Below are 23,630 nucleotides of genomic sequence, written 5' to 3' on the forward strand. Positions count from 1 at the left end.
TGGCATGTGTTAGGCCTCTTTCACACGGGCGCCTCAGTTCTGCGGGATCCGCCTGCCCCCAGCTCCACTGATCCCTCGCTGAGCAGGCGGGTGACAGGTCCGTCTCTGCTTACTGAGCACAGCGTAGACAGAGTCCTACCCTCCTCTATGGGGAGATTGGATGAAAACGAACCGCTTGTCTGTTTTCATCTGATCCGATCCACCAGACGGATGGAAAAATAGGACCTCCATCCAGTGGCGGTAGGTGTTTTTTTTTTTGTGGGGGGGGTGTGACAAAATAAACCCGCTGCCATCCCCCCGGGTCAGTCGAGTTGGGTCCATGGACTGCACCCACCGTCTGTCAATCAGTAGCCGCACCCCACACTTACCCCATCTCGCGAGCAGCGGCGGCGGCTTCTCTGCGGGTGGCCGCTTTCACGGTTCGGCTGCATCTCCTCCCTCCTCCTCCTCGTGGCCAATCCAATCGGATCTCATTTCAGCCAAACCGGGTGACGAATCTCACGACCTGCTTCCTGGCCGGGGAGGAGAATCAGCGTTACGATAGCGAATATTAAATTCGCTATTAACACACAACTGAGTGGGCTTCCGGCGCAGTACTTGCCCCGAGCCCATCCTTTTTTTGAAGCCTATAAGAGCCTCTGGCTCTAATCACGTGCTATGACAAACCGAAACTCAACAGAAATATTCATTACAACCTTATTTCTGAGAAATCACGTGCTTTACAAGAAATGTGAAGTAACTTATGGGAAACAAATCTAGAAAGAAAGATAGCAAAAATAACGACCAGTACATGCAGCTGTCTGTGAAATAGAGTACAGGATAAAACACAAAATGGAAACTGAATATTGTAAAATGGATGTGGTTAAGCTAAATATGCCTTGACCCCCAACAGGCCATGTTTGCAGGTTTTTCCTTTAGCTTGCACAGGTGCTTTAAATCAGAGTCAATGGCTTTGTATGTTAGATCGCCATTTTTTCTAGAAATTCCCAAAACATGGCCTGTTGGGTTACTTGAGGACTGAGTTTGAGAACCAGTGGTCTACCATACACGCAACATAGTTGCATAGTAGAGGAGGTTGACAAAGACACAAGTCCATCAAGTCCAACCCATGTGTGTGATTATGTATCAGTATTACATTGTATATCCCTGTATGTTGCGGTCATTCAGGTGCTCATCTAATAGTTTTTTGAAACTATCAATTCCCCCCGCTGAGTCCACCGCCTGTGGAAGGGAATTCCACATCCTTGCCGCTCTTACGGTAAAGAACCCGCTACGTAGTTTAAGGTTAAACCTCTTTTCTTCTAATTTTAATGAGTGGCCACGAGTCTTGTTAAACTCTCTTCTGCGGAAAAGTTTTCTCCCTATTGTGGGGTCACCAGTACAGTATTTGTAAATTGAAATCATATCCCCTCTCAAGCGTCTCTTCTCCAGAGAGAATAAGTTCAGTGCTCGCAACCTTTCCTCAGAACTAAGATCCTCCAGACCCTTTATTAGCTTTGTTGCCCTTCTTTGTACTCGCTCCATTTCCAGTACATCCTTCCTGAGGACTAGGGATGAGCTTCGTGTTCGAGTCGAACCCATGTTCGACTCGAACATCGGCTGTTCGATCGTTCGCCGAATTGCGAACGTTATGGGCCGTTCGCGCTAAATTCGTGTGGCGCGTCACGGCCCATAATTCACTGCGGCATCGCAGTGCATTGCTGGCTGATGATTGGCCAAGCATGCACTATGACCCGCATGCTTGGCCAATCACAGCGCTGTCAGTAGAGAGAGCTGTAATTGGCCAAAGCCAGGGTGGCTTTGGCCAATTACGGCTCAGGGCATTTAGTACACACCCCACACTATATAAGGCCGCCTGCACGGCGGCCCTGTGTAGTGTGTGTTCCGGTGTGCTGAGAGATAGAGAGAGAGAGAGACAGTGTCATTTGATTTGAGTTAGATAGATTAGGCAGAACAGTCAGTCAGTTAGCTGCACTTACAGTGTATTGTGTATATATATGCATCCCAGGTGTTGCATATATATATATATACACTGTATTCAGTTTAGCTAGATCCGTTCCTGTTATCTTCTATCTAGACTATTTACATTTAATGCAGTGCGTCCTGCTCACAGTGTTCAGCTAGATCCGTTCCTGTTATCTTCTAGACTATTTACATTTAGTGCAGTGCGTCCTGCTCACAGTGTTCAGCTAGATCCGTTCCTGCTATTTACATTTAGTGCAGTGCGTCCTGCTCACAGTGTTCAGCTAGATCCGTTCCTGTTAAATTCCTACTGACCGGCAGGCTTGTCTGGTTACAGTATATAAAGCTACCTGAAGAAAATTACAGGTGTTCTATTTGATCCTATTAGTACCACGGTCAGGCAGCTAGACTATTTACATTTAGTACAGTGTGTCCTGCTCACAGTGTTCAGCTAGATCCGTTCCTGTTATCTTCCTACTGACAGGCAGGCTTGTCTGGTTACAGTATATAAAGCTACCTGAAGAAAATTACAGGTGTTCTATTTGATCCTATTAGTACCACGGTCAGGCAGCTAGACTATTTACATTTAGTACAGTGCGTCCTGCTCACAGTGTACAGCTAGATCCGTTCCTGTTATCTTCCTACTGACAGGCAGGCTTGTCTGGTTACAGTATATAAAGCTACCTGAAGAAAATTACAGGTGTTCTATTTGATCCTATTAGTACCACGGTCAGGCAGCTAGACTATTTACATTTAGTACAGTGCGTCCTGCTCACAGTGTTCAGCTAGATCCGTTCCTGTTATCTTCCTACTGACAGGCAGGCTTGTCTGGTTACAGTATATAAAGCTACTTGAAGAAAATTACAGGTGTTCTATCCCAGCTTAGTGCAGCTACAGGCCATTAGTATGTCTGGAAGGCCAAGAAGGAGAGGCAGACAGTCACAAGCCAATAAGAGAGGGCAAGCAGGCTCTGTGTCTAGTGCTGGTCGTGGAGACGGTGCATCCTCATCAGCACGTGGCCATGGGACACGCTTGGCCTTTTTTTCGGCAGCTGGCCATGTTGAGCCGCAACATGCGGAAGACTTGGTCGAGTGGATGACCAAGCCGTCCTCATCCTCCTCATCCTCTCTCACCCATGCCCAGGGTGCTTTGTCTGGCAAAGCAGCGGCCTCTTCCCTCAGCTCAATGTCATCAGTGACTCCTTCCCTAGCTCCACCATGTCCTCATGAGGATTCCCTCGAACTGTTTGACCACAGTGTTGGGTACATGCTCCAGGAGGATGCCCAGCGTTTGGAAGGCTCTGATGACGATACTGAGCTCGATGAAGGCAGTAACATGAGCGCGGACAGAGGGGGTGCCCAAGAAGGACAGCAATCTGGCAGTCATGCTCCCCCTGCTGCAGCATACTGCCAGGTTTGCTCCAGTGATGAGGAGGGAGGGGATGATGAGGTCACTGACTCAACGTGGGTGCCTGATAGGAGAGAGGAGGAGGAGGAGGAGGAGGAGGAGGAGGAGGAGGAGGAGGAGGAGGAGGAGGAGGCGGCAGCACATCACCAACGAGGCAGGATGCCCTCCAGGGGCCAGCCTAAGGGCAGCACATTGACTGCATCACACCCCAAAGCTCCACATGTGCAGGGCGCTGCAGTCTCTGCGCGTTATTCAAAAAGTTCTTTGGTGTGGGCCTTTTTTGAGACGAGTGCATCAGATCGCACCGCTGCTATTTGCAACATATGTCTCAAGCGTATCTCGCGTGGCCAAAATATCTCCCGCTTGGGTACCACATGCTTGACCAGACATATGTTGACCTGCCATGCAGTTCGTTGGCAAGCGTATCTAAAAGACCCACACCAAAGAACAAAGAGGATCTCTCCTTGCTCCTCATCAGCTGAGATTTCCAACCCCACTAGACCTTCAGTCCTCTCTGAGACCTGCAGTGAGAGGAATGAAGGTGTAGAATTAGGTGTGTCACAGCCAAGTACTTGTGGGCAATCTGCTTTTGGTACACCGACGTCAGATTGTACCAGGCAAATTTCCCTGCCCCAGCTGCTGCACCGCCGAAAGAAGTTTGCTCCCAGCCATCCACATGCCCAGCGGTTGAATGCTAGCTTGGCAAAATTGCTAGCACTTCAACTGCTGCCTTTTCAGTTGGTAGACTCTGCCCCCTTCCGTGAGTTTGTGGAATGTGCGGTTCCTCAGTGGCAGGTACCCAAACGCCACTTTTTCTCACGGAAGGCGATTCCGGCTCTCTACCGGCATGTGGAAGGCAATGTCCATGCCTCGCTGGACAGGGCGGTCAGCGGTAAGGTGCATATTACCGCTGACTCATGGTCCAGCAGGCATGGACAGGGACGTTACCTAAGTTTCACGGCGCATTGGGTGACTCTGCTGGCAGCTGGGAAGGATGCAGGACAAGGTGCAGTAGTGTTGGAGGTTGTTCCGCCACCACGCCTCCAAAATGCTGATTGTGACACACCTCTCTCCTCCACCCCCTCCTCTTCTTCTTCCTCCATGGCCTCTTCCTCGGAACCAGCGGTGCTCCGTAGGCGTTCAAGGGGCTACGCAAGTACGCAGGCCAAAAGATGCCATGCGGTGCTTGAGCTGGTGTGCTTGGGGGACAGGAGCCACACTGGGGCAGAGGTTCTGTCAGCTCTGCAGGGGCAGGTTCAGAGGTGGTTGACGCCACGCCAACTTAAGGCAGGAATGGTGGTTTGCGACAATGGCACCAACCTCCTCTCTGCCCTCCGACAGGGACAAATGACCCATGTGCCCTGTTTGGCTCACGTCCTTAACTTGGTGGTGCAGCGGTTCTTGGGCAGGTACCCGGGCTTACAGGATGTCCTGAGGCAGGCCAGGAAAGTCTGTGTGCATTTCCGCCGGTCATATAATGCCAGTGCTCGGCTGACGGACCTCCAAAAGGAGTTTAACCTGCCCAAGAACCGCCTAATCTGTGACATGCCCACCAGGTGGAACTCAACGTTGGCCATGCTGCAGCGGCTGCACACGCAGCAGAGGGCCATCAATGAGTACCTGTGCGACTATGGCACCAGGACAGGGTCAGGGGAGCTTGGTTTTTTTTCCCCACGCCAGTGGGCCATGATCAGGGATGCATGCACTGTCCTGTCACCATTCGAGGAGGCCAGGAGGATGGTGAGCAGTGACAGTGCATGCATCAGTGACACTGTCCCCCTTGTCCACCTGTTGGAGCACACGCTGCGTGGAATAATGGACAGGGCACTTGAGGCAGAACAGAGGCAGGAAGAGGAGGACTTCCTTAGCTCTCAAGGCCCCCTTTATCCAGACAGTGTTCCTGCGTGCCCGCCGATCACACAGGAAGAGGACGAGGAGGAAGAGGAGGAGGAGGAAGATTGTGTCAGTATGGAGGTGGAGCCTGGCACTCAGCATCAGCAGCAGTCTTTAAGGGATCAGTCCCAAGAAACACATGGACTTGTACGTGGCTGGGAGGAGGTGGCTGCGGACCATGTCGTTCTTAGTGACCCAGAGGACTCCGGACCGAATGCCTCAGCAAACCTACGCTGCATGGCCTCCCTGATCCTGCAAAGCCTGCGTAAGGATCCTCGTATTCGTGGTATCAAGGAGAAGGACCAATACTGGCTGGCAACCCTCCTTGATCCACGTTACAAGGGTAAGGTTGCGGACCTTATCTTGCCATCGCAGAGGGAGCAGAGGATGAAACATCTTCGGGAGGCCTTGCAGAAAGGTCTGTGCAACGCGTTCCCAGAGACTGGGAGGTTACAAACTCCTGTTTCTGGACAACGTGTTGCTGAGGCTTCGGTCAGTCAAAGAAGGAGCGGTGGAGAAGGTGGCCGTCTGACCGATGCGTTCAGACAATTTTTTGGTCCGCAGCCCCAAGGTATGATCGGTTCCAGCAACCATCGCCAGCGTCTGTTTTACATGGTGCAGGAATACCTAGGGGCAAGATCAGACTTGGACACCTTTCCCACCGAAAATCCTCTGGGTTACTGGGTCTTGAGGATGGATCACTGGCCAGAGCTTGCACAGTATGCAATTGAGCTACTGGCCTGTCCTGCATCCAGCGTTCTTTCGGAACGCACATTCAGTGCTGCTGGAGGCGTGGTAACCGATCACAGGGTGCGTCTGTCCACCGACTCGGTCGATCGGCTGACCTTCATAAAAATGAATGAGTCTTGGATCACCACCAGCTACCAAGCACCTGATGCTGATGTAACCGAATAATTTTTTTTGAAATCTCAGATCCCTTCAAAGACTGCCTATGCTGATGCTGAGTGACTATCCCTGAGTAATTATCCTCTTCCTCCTCAATCATCACGCTGATAGCTTGTAAGAACATTTTTGGTTCTGGGCGCCACCACCAGTGCCTAAGGCCCAATTTTTCAGCCCCTGTCTAACAGGGGCGTGTAATTACAATTTTTGATGCAATAATTTGCAGCAGGGCTCGTTCCTGCTTTCCAACTAGAGTGTCTGTGAGGGGTTGCAGTGTTGTGGCACCAGCACCAGTGCCTAAGGCCCAATTTTTCTGCCCCTGTCTAACAGGGGCGTGTAATTACAATTTTTGAAGCAATAATTTGCAGCAGGGCTCGTTCCTGCGTTCCAACTAGAGTGTCTGTGAGGGGTTGCAGTGTTGTGGCACCAGCACCAGTGCCTAAGGCCTAATTTTTCAGCTGCTGTTCAACAGGGGCATGTAATTACAATTCTTGATCTAATATTTCACAGCAGGGCCCTGTGAGGGCTTACAGTGTTGTGGCCACAGCAACACCTAAGGCCCAAATTTCTGCTGAGTATATAGGGCAGGACCCTACTTTCAAACATCTAACTTACAAACGACTCCTACTTGCAAACGGAAGGAGACAACAGGAAGTGAGATGAAATCTACCCCTAGGAAGGGAAATTCTCTCCTGTAAGAGTTAATATGGGAAAACAAGTTCTCCTTTCCACTGATGCTTTCCAATCCTTGTTCCACAAAAAAACCCAAATTTTCAAAAAACATTTTTCATTGGGACAAAAAAGTGAGGTGAAATCTTCTGAAGAGGAGGAAAGACAGCAAAACAAATGTCACAGGGGTGATAACCCTTCCCTATGTTTTCCAAAAAGCTTAGAAAAGATTTTTTGGCTGGAGCTAAACACGTTAAAAATGTTCAAAATTACAAACAGATTCTACTTAACAACAAACCTACAGTCCCTGTCTTGTTTGCACCGCCTGTATACTGCTGTTCAGAGTATATAGGGCCTGGTGGCCCCACACCTTTCCTTATTTTAATTTGGGTGCGGGGTTCCCCTTAATATCCATACAAGACCCAAAGGGACTGGTAATGGACTGGGGGGTACCCATGCCGTTTGTCTCACTGATTTTCATCCATATTGCCATGACCCGACATGACATTAAACCCGCAAGCAGTTTTAAATGAGATTTTTTCCTTTAAAAATGACATTTGGTGCAGGGACTGTTCTAAACATGGGAAACACGCGTCACTTTACAGGCATACTATAGACACCCCCCAGGTACGATATTTAAAGGAATATTTCACTTTTTTTTTTTTACTTTAAGCATCATTAAAATCACTGCTCCCGAAAAAACGGCCGTTTTTAAAAGTTTTTTTTGCATTGATACATGTCCCCTGGGGTAGGACCCGGGTCCCCAAACCCTTTTTAGGACAATACCATGCAAATTAGCCTTTAAAATGAGCACTTTTGATTTCGAACGTTCGAGTCCCATAGACGTCAATGGGGTTCTAACGTTCGTGCGAACTTTCGGTCCGTTCGCGGGTTCTGGTGCGAACCGAACCGGGGGGTGTTCGGCTCATCCCTACTGAGGACTGGTGCCCATGTGGGAACACAAAAAAAAAAGTAATCGCAGATCGCCACCATTACTAATAAAAAAAAATAAAAATAAAAAAATAAATATAAATGCCATAAAACTATCCCCTATTTTGTAGACACTGTAAATTTTGTGCAAACCAATCAATATACGCTTATTGCAATTTTTTTTTTTTTTTTTTTACCAAAAATATGTAGAAGAATACATATCGGCCTAAACTGAGGAAAAAAAAATTGTTTTATATATTTTTTGGGATATTTATTATAGCAAAAAGTAAAAAATATTGCTTTTTTTTTTTTTTTCAAAATTGTCGCTCTTTGTTTATAGCGCAAAAAATAAAAACCGCAGAGGCGATCAAATACCACCAAAAGAAAGCTCTATTTGTGGGGGGAAAAAAAAAGTATGTCAATTTTGTTTGGGTACAACGTGCAATTGTCAGTTAAAACGACACAGTGCCGAATAGCAAAAAACGCTCTGGTCTTTGGGCAGCCAAATGGTCCGGGGCTGAAGTGGTAAAGAGTTCCTCCAGGGTTAAGGGCTGGATCACACCATGAATCTCACAGAAATGCGCTGCGTTCCTGCGCAATTCATATGCAATCCGGGTGCCGTGCGATTTCAGCCTACTCATTCGAATGGGCTGGAATCGCACTAGACTTCACCAAAAAGTAATGCATGAACTACTTTAAAAAAAAAAAAAAAAATATGCAGCATCTGGATCGCATGATACTACTGTACCATTCGATCTGGTGCAGACAAATGCACTTGCCACCTGCAGGGGGTTAATTGAGACCTAGAAATTATTTCAAGTGCTCCTCCAGGGTTAGGGGCTGGATCACACAGGAATGCGCTGTGTGTTCCTGTGCAATTTACATGCAATCCGGGTGCAGTGCGATTTCAACCCATTTGTTCGAATGGGCCGAAATCACATCAAAAGTAGTGCACAAACTACTAAAAAAAAAAAAAATGTGCAGCATCTGGATCGCATGATACTACTGTACCATGCGATCTGGTGCAGGCAAATGCACTGTGCTTGCCCCCTGTGTTTGGGGTATCGTTAACGTAACACTGACACCCTCTGCAGATTGTAAGTGCAATGCGTTTTGAGCAAGGTGGGGGGGAAACCCTCATAGAACGCAGGTTTTCCACACTGCATTCTGGTGTGAATGGGCCCTAAAAGGTACAAGATATTTAGCAGAATGCAAAACGTCTGTATTTTCAATGCATCCAAATTGACTGTTTTTGATAATAATTATAAAAATAATAATTATAATTATTATTGTAATAATAATAAATGATAATATTATAATAATTATTATGCACATAAACCATACAGATAAATACATTGTACACATCAATAGAATAACACAATCAGGGTTATAAGGTTCCGGATCAGAACCAAAAATAAAATTAATTTGTAGATAAAGGATTTGATCAATTTTGGATTCTGTTGAAAGCACACACACGCGGATGTGTCTGGTCTGCAGAATATCATACCATTTAGAAACCGGCCAATCACAGTTCATAAACTCTACCATTCTCTGCAGATTGGACAAACCCAGACACACATACTCCATTGAATAGTAATCTGAAAATATTCCTGAATTTTAAGTTTTCTCTTTAGGACTTTTGGGAAAAAAACTTTTCTCCCAGCTAAGAAGTCAAACTATGTAAATCCCCAAAACAGGAACAGGCATGTTAAAGCCTCCAAACCAATAGTAAATATTGACTCCAGAGCAGTACAAGGACAATTACTCAACCAGTTAAACAGGACACCAATTCAGATTTCAACAAAAACAGACATACTGTACAATATAGAGAATGCAATCCATAATACCTGATAACCTCCATTTCTCTGGTTGGGCCAAGGCCAGCAGCCTCCTGACGTCCTGAGAGGCCAGGCTCTTTTTCCCTTTTCCGGAGTCCTTCTCATCCCTGGGCTCAGAGTCCTGCGCTCCTTGGCTGGAGGCTGATGTGCTGTACCACCTGTGGTTGGCAAAAGAAGAAGCTGACCAAGGAGAAAGCTGGGTGAGGGTCCTGGAGGGCACATACTGACCAGGCAAGGTGAAGGTCCTGGAGAGAACATACTGGCCAGGCATGGTGGAGGTCCTGGAGAGCACATACTGGCCAGGCAAGGTTAAGGTCCTGGAGGGCACATGCTGGCCAGGCAAGGTGGAGGGCACATGCTGGCCAGGCAAGGTGGAGGTCCTGGAGGGCACATGCTGGCCAGGCAAGGTGGAGGTCCTGGAGGGCACATGCTGGCCAGGCAAGGTAGAGGTCCTGCAGGGCACACGTAAGGTGAGCGTCCTACTGAGCACATACTGAGCAGCCAGGCTAGGGGTCCGAGTTGGCATATATTGGCCAGGCAGGGCCCTAGTCCCAGAGGGCACACACCGGTCTCTAGTCCTGAAAGAGCAGCAGACTGTAAAGCCAGCCTTCCTGTAGCTCTGCCAGGCTCTGTACCTACCACCCCCCAGCAGGTGAGGGACACACAGGGAGACTCTCATCATGTCTGCAGCTCCCTGTGAAGGTCAGCGTTGGCAGGGGTCACCTCCTGGGGGTCTCCTCCATGTGCTGAGCCCTGGATACAGATATGCCCAGTGTGGGCAATGCTGATAAGCCGGCACCGCTCCTCCTTGTGTTGGGTGTGAGGTGTCTCTCATTATCTGCTATGTCATGTTAGCTGCAGCTCTGTAATCCCTGTCCCCAGCATGTGTGCAATACAGACTACACCCCCCCTCCTCTGTATTACACCCTCCACACCCGCCCATCAGTCCCGCCTTAACCCCTTCCTGCCTGCAGCACAGATCTCACTCTACAGTCCTTGTGTGTCCCAGCAATGTCACTACTGACAGCTAATATTAGTAGTAATAATAGTAGTAGTTTTCTTGTTGTAGTATCTGTGCCTTGGGTTTGCACAGCACTGTACAAGGAGAACTACATACAGGGCTGTATTACAGAAACAAAGCAATGTTACATAGAAGACAGAAGTGGAAATGACATTACATTTACAAAGTAACAGACATCTGATTTTTTAAGAGGAAATCTAATTTCCAAAAACAGTGTATTCACATTGGAAACAATCGCTTGATGCATGGATATTTTAATTCAACTATTTAAAAAAAAAAAAAAATAATGTTATTGTTATGCGGAATTCAATTTTTGTTTAATATTCATATTACCTGCTCTTTTTAAGAAAATCTTCTACAGAAGAATAATTATCCTGCAAAAAAAAAAAAAAAACATACGTGTAAAACGACAATTAACAATTACAATTAAATTTCATTTGTTTTACTTTTTTAATGTATGTAATATTTTTGTTCTATTTTTTTTTTTTTTTTTTACTGTAGTAAAATGTGGCCATATTATGGATGTTATCACACCATGGTCCTCAGGGACTGATTAGAAAAACTGGAGTCTCAGCCCAAGCATGCAATGCAATCCCTTATTTTATCCAAGAGGTTCTACCTGACTGGTCACCCTAAAAAATCTCCTTCTTTTTTTTGCTCCAGTTTTTGTAAACCAGATAAGTGAGCACATAATGCTGCAAAACTTTACAATTCTGGCAACTATGCAATGCAAACATTTCTAAAGGGACTACAAATCCCAGCATGCTCTGCTCCAGCACAGCTGCCCTTTAACAAGGACTGCCTATTACATCTGTACTGAACTTACTGATAATATAGCGAATCATAACAATATCACATTCACGAAGCATGGCGATGTACACTCTATGCTGGGACTTGTAGTTCATTAAACATAATTCCTGTCCATTCTGTCATTTATTAAAACAGAGTGAATCGATGATATGTAAACTGGGGCCAGTAAAAACTTCCAACTGGATTCCAGTGCATAGGGGGTCAGGGCAATGAAGGTAGGTTGCTGTAAATGTTAAGTAAGCTTGATAGTTACAACAATAAAATATAACACAGTCATAAGGAGTTGTATCTTTTTTTGCTTGTTTTAAACATCAGTATCATAATACCAGCATCCTGTTTGCAATGAAATGTTACATTGTTACACCTCTCACTTACATTATTTACAAACAAAGTAAAATAGTTACAATGTATAAAACAAACTTCTGCTACTGTGTGCTAATGATACAAAATAACAATGTGGCCTCCCATACAATGACAGAGAGGTGGTGGAATCCTCATGATGGGTTGTGGAAGTTCCCTGGCTGGAAATAGCAAGCAGCCCCCTCCAACCAGGAGCTCAGATGACCTCATGAACCATGTGACTGGGCTGAGCTCTGACGTCATCAAGTCACGTGACCTCTGTACCAGAAACAGGAAGAGCACACAATATAAGAGAAGAATAGTTGTGTCCACAGCCCTTTGTCTGCTCAGACCTCATAGGGAGGTGTAGAATGTCTCTTCTAATTCCCAAGCCTTTTTTTTTTCCTGCTCAACCAGCCAGAAAAAATGTGTTATTTCATTCCAGATCTCCCAGATTATTTTGGAACTTAAAGCAGAGCTCCAGCTCCAGCCCCCCCACCACCACCACCACCACCAAAAAATGAAAAGTCAGCAGCTATAAATACTGTAGCTACTGACTTTAACCACTTCAGCTCTAGAAGATTTTACCCCCTTCCTGACCAGAGCACTTTTTGTCTTCACTCTTTAACTGACAATTGCGTGGTCGTGCGACGCTGTACCCAAACAAAACTGACGTCTTTTTTTTCCCCAAAAATAGAGCTTTCTTTTGGTGGTATTTGATCACCTCTGCGTTTTTTATTTTTTGCGCTATAAACAAAAAAAGAGCGACAATTTTGAAAAAAAACAATATTTTTTACTTTTTGCTATAATAAATATCCCCAAAAATTGTATAAAAAAAACAATTTTTTGCTCAGTATAGGCCGATACGTATTCTTCTACATATTTTTGGTTACAAAAAAAATCACAAAAGGTGTATATTGATTGGTTTGCGCAAAAGTTATAGCGTCTACAAAATAGGGGATAGTTTTATGGCATTTTTTAAATTAATTTTTTCTTATTAGTAATGGCGGTGATCTGCGATTTTTATCGGGACTGTGACATTATGGCGGACACATCGGACAATTTTGACACTATTTTAGGACCATTGTCATTTATACACCGATCAGTGCTATAAAAATGCATTGATTACTCTGTAAATGACACTGGCAGGGAAGGGGTTAACCACTAGGGGACAATAAGGAGGTCAAGTGTGTCCTAGGGAGTGATTCTAACTGTGGGGGGATGGGCTTCCACTCACATGACAGCTATCACTGCTCCCAATGACAGAAAGCAGTGATCTGTGTCATAACACAAGGCAGAACGGGGAAATGCCTTGTTTACATGGGCACTTCCCCGTTCTGAGGCTCCATGACACGATCGCCGGGAGACCGGCCGACATAGAGTCCGCCAGTCCCGCGAGCACGATCAGACTGTATGAGGCGGGTGCACGTGCACCTGCTAGCCCCGGCTCTTAAAGGGGACGTACAGGTACGCCCATTTGCCCACAGCTGCCATTGTTCCGACGTACATCGGCGTGTGGTGGTCGGCAAGTGGTTAAAGTACCGTATTTTCCGGCGTATAAGACGACTTTTTAACCCAGGAAAATCTTCTCAAAAGTCGGGGGTCGTCTTATACGCCGGGTGTCGTCTTATAGGGCGGGTGCTCAAACTTCCGAGCCGGACTGGAGAATCTGCAGTCGCCGCATACGGTGGGGGGAGCTCAAAAACGGCCGCGGCTGCATGAAAGCAACATAGCAACAAACTACGGTAGAAGAAAATCCAGGATTCGTGAGCGCTGGGTGTATGGAAAAAAGAGTGCGGCGCTGTGCTCAGAAAAACACGCCTCTTTCACCCGTCTGGCCCGCCCCTGCATCCTATCACCGTACCTCCCTCTCTGCCTCCCAGATCTAGCCCCTGGCGACTGCAAGTGAAGTGCGCAGGTGCACATGTGCGAGATCTGAGAGGCAGAGAAGGAGGTAATAGGACACAAGGGTGGGCCAGACGGGTGAAAGAGGCGTGTTTGCGCTGATAGTCTTGGAGACAGGGAGGGCTGGGCAGGCAGGGAGAGCTGACCAATCCAAGCAGGCTTTGTATACAGCCAATCATCGCTTGCCATGATTGGCTGGTTGTTATATACTGGGTACCACATACAGTACAGCACCAGTATCTGTACCTGTTCATACAATATAGTACCAGTATCTGTACCTGTTCATACAATATAGCACCAGTATCTGTATCTGTTAATACAGTATAGTACCAGTATCTGTACCTGTTCATACAGTATAGTACCAGTATCTGTACCTGTTCATACAGTATAGTACCAGTATCTGTACCTGTTCATACAGTATAGTACCAGTATCTGTACCTGTTCATACAGTATAGTACCAGTATCTGTAGCTGTTCATACAGTACAGCACCAGTATCTGTACCTGTTCATACAGTATAGTACCAGTATCTGTACCTGTTCATACAGTATAGTACCAGTATCTGTACCTGTTCATACAGTACAGCACCAGTATCTGTACCTGTTCATACAGTATAGTACCAGTATCTGTACCTGTTCATACAGTACAGCACCAGTATCTGTACCTGTTCATACAGTATAGCACCTGTATCTGTACCTGTTCATACAGTATAGCACCAGTATCTGTACCTGTTCATACAGTATAGCACCTGTATCTGTACCTGTTCATACAATACAGCACCAGTATCTGTACCTGTTCATACAATATAGCACCAGTATCTGTACCTGTTCATACAATATAGCACCAGTATCTGTACCTGTTCATACAATATAGTACCAGTATCTGTACCTGTTCATACAGTATAGTACCAGTATCTGTACCTGTTCATACAATATAGCACCTGTATCTGTACCTGTTCATACAATACAGCACCAGTATCTAAACCTGTTCATACAATACAGCACCAGTATCTGTACCTGTTCATACAATACAGCACCAGTATCTAAACCTGTTCATACAATACAGCACCAGTATCTGTACCTGTTCATACAATACAGCACCAGTATCTGTACCTGTTCATACAATATAGCACCAGTATCTGTATCTGTTCATACAATATAGCAACAGTATCTGTACCTGTTCATACAGTATAGCGCCAGTATCTGTACCTGTTCATACAATACAGCACCAGTATCTGTACCTGTTCATACAGTATAGCACCAGTATCTGTACCTGTTCATACAGTTTAGCACCAGTATCTGTACCTGTTCATACAATACAGCACCAGTATCTGTACCTGTTCATACAGTTTAGCACCAGTATCTATACCTGTTCATACAATACAGCACCTGTATCTGTACCTGTTCATACAATACAGCACCTGTATCTGTACCTGTTCATACAATATAGCACCTGTATCTGTACCTGTTCATACAATATAGCACCTGTATCTGTACCTGTTCATACAATATAGCACCAGTATCTGTACCTGTTCATACAGTATAGCACCAGTATCTGTACCTGTTCATACAGTATAGCGCCAGTATCTGTACCTGTTCATACAATATAGCACCAGTATCTGTACCTGTTCATACAATACAGCACCAGTATCTGTACCTGTTCATACAATACAGCACCAGTATCTGTACCTGTTCATACAATACAGCACCAGTATCTGTACCTGTTCATACAGTATAGCACCAGTATCTGTACCTGTTCATACAGTATAGCACCAGTATCTGTACCTGTTCATACAGTATAGCGCCAGTATCTGTACCTGTTCATACAATATAGCACCAGTATCTGTACCTGTTCATACAATACAGCACCAGTATCTGTACCTGTTCATACAATACAGCACCAGTATCTGTACCTGTTCATACAATACAGCACCAGTATCTGTACCTGTTCATACAATACAGCACCAGTATCTGTACCTGTTCATACAATACAGCACCAGTATCTGTACCTGTTCATACAATACAGCACCAGTATCTGTACCTGTTCATACAGTATAGCACCAGTATCTGTACCTGTTCATACAATACAGCACCAGTATCTGTACCTGTTCATACAATACAGCACCAGTCCATACAGTGCAGTATACAAATGTCCAACAGTCAAAACCCCATCATGGCTCCACCAGCAAGAAGAAAGAAATATGAAGCCAGTTTCAAACTTAAAGTTGTAAACTTTGCCATGGAACATAATAACTGCGCTGCTGCAAGACAATATGGAGTAACAGAAAAGATGGTTCGGGACTGGAAATCAAATGAAAAAAAAAATAAAGAGTATGCCAAGGGGTAAGTGCTGTGCATTAAGAAGAGGCACCCCACATTGGCCAGAACTCGAAAGACATGTAGCAGACCTGGTGAATGAGCATCGCCAAAACGGTTATTTAGTGACACAAAATGAAATACGTTTGTTTGCACTTCAGAGGGCCAAATCTAACCGAGATCACAGCAACTGATTTAAGGCCACTGTATCCTGGTGTACTAGATTCATGGGAAGGCATAATATGGTACTGAGGTAAAAGACGAAAATTGCCCAAAAATTACCTGCAGATCTTGATAAGTAAATAGTTTCCATCGATACGTAATACAACAGCGCACTAAACATGGCTACGCGTTAAGTAGTATTGGAAATATGGATGAAACTCCAATGAATTTTGATATGGTTGGAAATAAAACTGTCCATCAAAAAAGGTGAAAAAACAATTTTAATTAAAACAGGACATGAGAAGTCCAGTTTTACAGTGGTACTAGTTTGCACAGCTGATGGCACCAAACTGAGACCAATGATAATTTTTAAAAGAAATGTTCCCTGTTGGTTGTTTTGTACATGTGAAAGAAAAAGGTTGGATGGATGAAGAAGGGGTAAAGCTATGGCTTGATAATGTATGGAGCAGGCGACCAGGTGAACTTATTCAAAAACGTAGTCTACTGGTGTGAGATATGTTCAGGGCTCATTTAACTCCCAGCACCAAGCCAAGCAAAGGCTTGCAAGACTAAAGACATGCGGCAGTTATCCCTGCAGGATTGACATCGTTGGTACAGCCACTCAGGGGCGGATCCAGGGGGGGGCAACGGGGCAATTGCCCCCTCCGAGAATTCGGGTAAGTGAGTGGGAGAGTGAGAGAGCCGGCGGGTGGCTCCGCGGCTGAGATCATGGGCGGCTCCGTTGGTGAGAGGCAGCGACAGACAGGTGAACAGCCGTGCGGCTCGGTGACAGTGTGTGACTGTGAGCGGGCTGCTGGCCAATCAGGGAGCCGGCGGGCGGGGGAGCAGAGAGATGACATCATCTCCCACCGCCCGGCGCCCGCCCTGCATCCCTGCAGTTCCACTCTCGCTGTGCAGTGTGCAGACAGTCGTGGCAGCAGAGAGATTACATCACCTCTCTGCTGCTTGACTGGTAATCTGCTGCCTGACCCTGGGACACAGCAAGAGTCAATTATAGCAGGCAAGTGACAATCCGCAACGTGTGGCATGGGACGTGGCAAGTGACAATCTGCAACGTGTGGCATGGGACGTGGCAAGTGACAATCTGCAACGTGTGGCATGGGACGTGGCAAGTGACAATCTGCAATGTGTGGCATGGGACGTGGCAAGGGACGTGGCAAGTGACAATCTGTATCTGGTGACAGGTGACGTGGCAAGTGACAATCTGCAACGTGTGGCAGGTGACAGTGGCAAGTGACACGCTCGGGGCTCCCACTGATTCTGCATTATGGTGAGTTGAACCATTTCCTTTTTTATTCCAATGTAATTATAGTAATAATGCGCTTCAATCATCCTTACACCATAACAACCATAGTGCCATGATGATTGAAGCGCCAACACCAGCCATTGTCCCGATAAATTTACCCCAAAAAAACGTATTTTCTGGCAGTGCCCCTCCCGAGACTAGGCTCTGGATCCGCCCCTGCAGCCACTGGATGTGTGCCTAAACAAGCCATTTAAAGATCGCATTTGAGATCAGTGGAATGAATGGATGGTTAGCGGCGAAAAGACATTCACAAAAGGAGGAAACATGCATGCTCCACAGTTGGATGTTTTGTGCAAGTTTGTCATAAGAGCCTGGAATGATATTGATGCAGAAACAGTAATCAAGTCTTTCAAGAAGTGTGGCATATCAAATTCATTAGGCGGTATGGAGGACGACTACTTGTGGCAGGATGAAGAGGAAGCCGAAGCTGAGACCACACCATCTGATACGGAATTCGATCCACACGATGACTGACTTACAAATGTATCACAAGATGTCATTGATGTACTTATATCAGATGAGGAACAGGAGGATTTTGAAGGCTTTTAAAGGGAAACTGTCACGCCAGCAAAACCTGTAAAAGTACCGTAGCTTACAGTTATGATGGGCGATGCTAACTCACCAGGGACTTGCCCGGCACTTATCTTCCTCCTATCATCATCTGTTCCAGTTTGGTTGACAGCTTAGAAAACAGACAGCATGGCAGCTCCCATGGGTTTATTGTCTTATCCTTCCTTTCAGCTTTAGAGTGAATTAGGAAAAGTTTAATCCACTTGCACTGTTTTATGTTTACATGTTTGATGACAAACAGCTTTACGTTTATAAGTGACAGTTTTCCTGCTAAGTACCTGCATGTCATAAGCATTTGAATTAAAATTACCATATTGAAATCAAATCTGATGCACAAGCAGTTGATATTTTTGAATTATTATATAATCAACTAATAAATAGGGTAAGTTTTCCCCTCACCCACCTCCCTCCCCCCTTTTTTTTAAATTTTATTTAATTTTATTTAACTTTTTTTCTCCTTTTCACATAATACTTTAATAACATACACAAAGCACAAGCACTTGACATTTTTGAATTATTATATAATCAACTAAAAAATAGGGTAAGTTTTCCCCTCACCCACCTCCCTCCCCCCCCCTTTTTTTTAACTTTATTTTATTTTTTTCTCCTTTTCACGTAATACGTAAATAACATACACAAAGCACAAGCACTTGAATTTTTTTAAATTATTTTATAATGCATTCATAAATGAGGGGAGGGTTTACCCCCCCATCACCCCCCCCCCTTTTTTTTCACGCATAACAGGTCAATAATATATATAGAGCACTAATATTTGAATAATTTAAATAAGTTTTATTACACTTTCATAATATTGGAGTTTTTGGTTTTATTTTCTTTCACGTGTAATAAGTTAATGACACATATAGAGCACAGCACTTGAAAGAAGGTCTTTTCCCTTTCTTTCAAAAACATTTTTTTTTCCCTCTCCTTTAACACGTATTAAGTCAACAACGTATACAGAGTACAATATTGGAAGATCTTAAATTATTTTTATAGCACTCTTATAAAACTTTTTTTTTTTCTTTCTTTTCTTTAGGGTATGGGGGAGGGGGTGTGGAGGCGTGTTGTTGGCGTGTATGTATAAACCAGCATATTGAATATTGTCCTCTGTCTTGGGGAGATGAGCCATGTAAATGTTTATTGTAATAAGAGAAAAATGTTTAAAAAAGAATGAATTATAAAAAAAAAAAAAAGAAATCAAATCTGATGTTTTTTTTTTAATTTTTATTTGGTGTGCGTTGGAAGAGGGGTAGTCTTATACGGCGAGTATATCCCAAACTCTATATTTTAACTGGAAAAGTTTGGGGTTGTCTTATACGCCCAGTCGTCTTAAATGCGGTAATTGTAAAGCTTCGTTTTTTTTTTTTGTTTTTTTTTTAAATAACAAACATGTCATACTCACCTTCACTGTGCAGCTCATTTTGCACAGAGTGGCCCCGATCCTCCTCTTCTCGGCTCCCCCGGCGGCTCTCGCGGTTCCTCCCCACATCAGATAACCCCCTAGGAGAAGCGCTCTCCCGGGGGGGGGGGGTTACCGTGCGAGTCAAGCATTTGCGTCCATAGACAGGAATGCCGGACTCGGCCCCACCCCCCCGACACCCCCGTCATTGGATTTGATTGACAGCAGCGGGAGCCAATGGCTGCGCTGCTATCAATCTATCTAATCAAGAGCCAGGACCCTGTGCAGAGAGGGAGAGCGTGTCTCCGCCGAGTGAATTACGGGGATCAGGTAAGTAAAACGGGTGGGCTGGGGGGCCGGTCACTGCCAGAAGTAGTGCATAGGATGCATTCAGGTGAAAAACCACAAGGGTTTACAACCCCTTTAATATCAGGACACTTACCTGTCCAGGGATCCTGAAATGTTGGCACCCCAGCTGATTTTTAAATTGGCTCTCGGGTGCTGTACCATTCCTTGTAAGGGAAACCGGCAATGAAGCCCTGTGGCTTCACAGCCAGGTCCCTACTGTGCATGCGCGAAGGGTGCTGCATTTTGTGAATGGACCAATGGCGGGGGAAGGAGGAGAGGGGCCGAAATTATGGGGTAACTCGCGGTGGCAAGGTCTCCCAGAAGTGGGAACAGGTACCTGTCAAAAACAGGTACCAGCTCCCCCCTCCCCCCTCGAAAGGTGCCAAATGTGGCAGCTTACCGGAGCCGTCGGGTCCTCTCCTCTCTAAGACATGGAGCCGAGTGAGGGAAAGATGGCCCCCATTTGGTTCCATGTTTACATTCCTTGTAATAGGAATAAAAGTGACCTTTTTTTTTTTTTTTTTAAAGGACAGTGTAAAAAAAAAAAATAAAAAGTAAAATAAATAAGATTTTTTTTTTTAAAGTGCCCCGTCCTCCTCGCGGGCAGAGGCGAACGCATACATGAGTAGCGCCCGCATATGAAAACAAAGTTCAAACCACACATGTGAGGTATCGTCGCGATCGTTAGAGCGAGAGCAATAATTCTAGTCCTAGACCTCCTCTGTCACTCAAAACTGGTAACCAGTAGAAATTGTTAAACGTTGCCTATGGAGATTTCTAAGGGTCAAAGTTTGTCGCCATTCCACGATCGGGCGCAATTTTGAAGCGTGACATGTTGGGTATCAATTTACCCGGCGTAACATTATCTTTCACAATATAAAAAAATTGGGCTAACTTTACTGTTGTCTTATTTTTTAATTCAAAAAAGTGTATTTTTTCCCAAAAAAATTGCAATTGTAAGACCGCTGTGCAAATACGGTGTGACAAGTATTGCAGCGACCGCCATTTTATTCTCTAGGTGTAAGCAGGACTGTAAGCTAACCATTTTACTTAGTGACAGGAGCTTTGACTGGTGTTAAGAGAGCTTTAACAAAGCCTGTCGGAAGCCTTGTTTTGAAGCAAGTGTAAACTAGCCCTTAGGGTGGAGCACCGCTTTAATGTAAATCAAAACCAAAGCAAAACTTCATTTACACCGAAACAGTGTAACTGATACTAAATGTTATTTAGTTTTGTTTTTTTATTTGTATTTGTCTGAGCATACACCTAATTCCTGCAACCTTGGGTTGCAGAAAAGAAAATCGCTCGATTCCCCCATCAACACAGGATGTGCTACAGCAAAAATGACATTCAAGAGGAAAACAAAAAATGATACTGTTTTAATTGCCAGCATATTAATTTTATTGGCAGCTTCTAAAAAAAAAAAAAAACAGCACACAATCCCTCCAAAGGCCCCCCAAAAATACATAGCAGGCCCTTCAATGCAGAAGCTGTCAATAAAAAGTAATTTCCCCGCAATTGTACATCTGTTTCCCTTTGTAAATGTCAGCGCTCGCTGCTGCAGCACTCTCTGTACATCACGGAGATGCCCCCCTTCACAGGCAGGATTAGGTCACCACCCCCAGCCATAGTATTTAACCACTTAATGACCGCCTACCACAGATATACTGCGGCAGGTCGGCACTATTGTGCGAAACAACGTACCTGTACATCATTACATGTAATAGACACAGAGCCGACTGAACAGAGGGGAGCCAATCAGCGGGTCCAGCAGACCCAATGTACGCCAGCCACCCACGATCGTTCTCCAAAGAGGAAGAACGCCAGTCTGCCTATGTAAACAAGGCAGACCGCCGTTCTGACAGGGAAGAAGATAGAGATCTTGTGTTCCTGCTAAGCAGGAAACACCGATCTCTGTCTTCATCCAATCAGACCATCCCCACCCACACAGTTAGCAAGCACCCCCCTAGGCACACACTTAACTCTTTGATCGCCCCCTGATGTTAACACCTTCCCTGCCAGTGTCATTAGTACAGTGACAGTGCATTATTTTAGCACCGATCGCTGTATTGGTGTCAATGGTTGCCAAAAAAAAAAAAGTGTCAGTTAGGTGTCCAATCTGCAATTTCGCTGTCCCACTAAAAATTGCTAATCACCACCATTACTAGTAAAAAAAATAAAAATACATAAAAAGTCTATAAATCTATCCCACAGTTTGTGGACATGATAACTTTTGAGCAAACCAATCAATAAATCATATACCAAAAACAGCAGTAGCAGAATATATACTGGCCTAAAATTATGAGTACATTATTTTTTTTTTTTACATTTTTTTTATTGGATGCTTAAAGCAGAAAGTATATAAATATATATATATATAAAAAGAGGGGCAATTAAAAAAAAATACAACAATAAATAAATATATATATATATATAATTGTTTTGTTTTTTTTAATTGTCCTGCTTTTTTTGTTTATAGTGCAAAAAATAATAACCACCAAGGTGATCAGATACCACCAAAATAAATCTCTATTTGTGGGAAATAAAAGGACATCAAGTTTATTTTTGTACAGCGTTGCGCGACCACGCAATTGTCAGTTAAAATAATGCAGGGCCATATTGAAAAAAAATGGCCTGGTCCACAAGGGGGTAAAACCTTCAGAGGCTGAAGTGGTTAAAGGGATTGGACTTTTATTTTTTTTATTTCTTTATTAAGAATTTATAAATAGATACAGGGTACAGTGAAGAGGTCAAACCATGTACAGTATATGAGGACATACAGTTATATAACAATTCCTGGAAAGGAAGGCAATAACATGGAGCAACTGACAATGTCACAGACAGTAAGGGACCCCAATCTTCTCTACAGGGGGGGGGGGGAAGAGAAGGGTGTGGAGGGGAAGGGTGTAGGGAAGAGGTGAAGAAGGGGAAGCACCAGTCAAGTATTTTGTAATGCAGGAAAATAACAGGGGAGGATCCAGGCACTGTGCATTAGGAGACATAATAGCATTTATCAATCTTTGATAAGTCCACCATACGGACCACAGAGAGTAGTTACATTTTTAATTACTAGTAATCTTTCCATTTCACATCGGTGATTTAACCACTTCAGCTTCGGAAGGTTTAACACCCCCCCCTTTCCTTTCATGACCAGGCCATTTTTTACGATACAGCACTGCATTATTTTAACTGACAATTGCGCGGTCGTGCGACGTTGTACCCAAACACAATTGACGTCCTTTTTTCCCCACAAATAGAGCTTTTTTTCGGTGGTATTTGATCACCTCTGCGGTTTTTATTTTTTGCGCTATAAACAAAAAAAGAGCGACAATTTTGAAAAAAAAGCATTATTTTTAACTTTTTGCTATAATAAATATCCCCCGAAAATAGGTTAAAAAAAGTTTTTCCTCAATTTAGGCCGATACGTATTCTTCTACATACTTTTGGTAAAAAAAAAAAAAAAAGTGTATATTGATTGGTTTGTGCAAAAGTTATAGCGTCTACAAAATAAAAACAAAAAACAAAAAAAGACCAACAATTTTGGGGAAAAAAAAACAAAAAACAATATTTTTTACTTTCTGCTATAAAACATTCCCCCTAATTTCTTCATCAATTTAGGCCAATATATATTCTGCTACATATTTTTGGTAAAAAAAAAAACAAAAATACCCCAATAAGTGTATATTGATTGTTTTGCGCAAAAGTTATCGTGTCTACAAACTTTGGTATATATATTTTTTTTACTAGTAATGGCGGCGATCAGCGAATTATAGCGGGACTATTATATTGCGGTGGACAAATTGGTCACTAACTGACACTTTTTGGGGACCAGTGACA

At 44.4% G+C, this 23,630-nt stretch overlaps 1 protein-coding gene across 1 annotated transcript in view; it reads right to left on the bottom strand.

Moving 5' to 3' along the window:
• The window catches only part of ABCB10 (ATP binding cassette subfamily B member 10), a 68,910-nt gene extending 58,390 nt beyond the window's left edge, over window positions 1-10,520 (bottom strand). Inside the window, exon 1 of the mRNA XM_073635387.1 lies at window positions 9,612-10,520. Within this exon, the coding sequence (XP_073491488.1) occupies window positions 9,612-10,284 (673 nt within the window). The 5' untranslated portion in view covers window positions 10,285-10,520. The remainder of the gene's footprint in view (window positions 1-9,611) is intronic.
• Between the last annotated feature and the right edge of the window lie 13,110 nt (window positions 10,521-23,630).

Source organism: Aquarana catesbeiana, linkage group LG06, assembly GCF_042186555.1.
Source record: "Aquarana catesbeiana isolate 2022-GZ linkage group LG06, ASM4218655v1, whole genome shotgun sequence".
In the NCBI taxonomy this organism is placed as follows: Eukaryota; Metazoa; Chordata; class Amphibia; order Anura; family Ranidae; genus Aquarana; species Aquarana catesbeiana.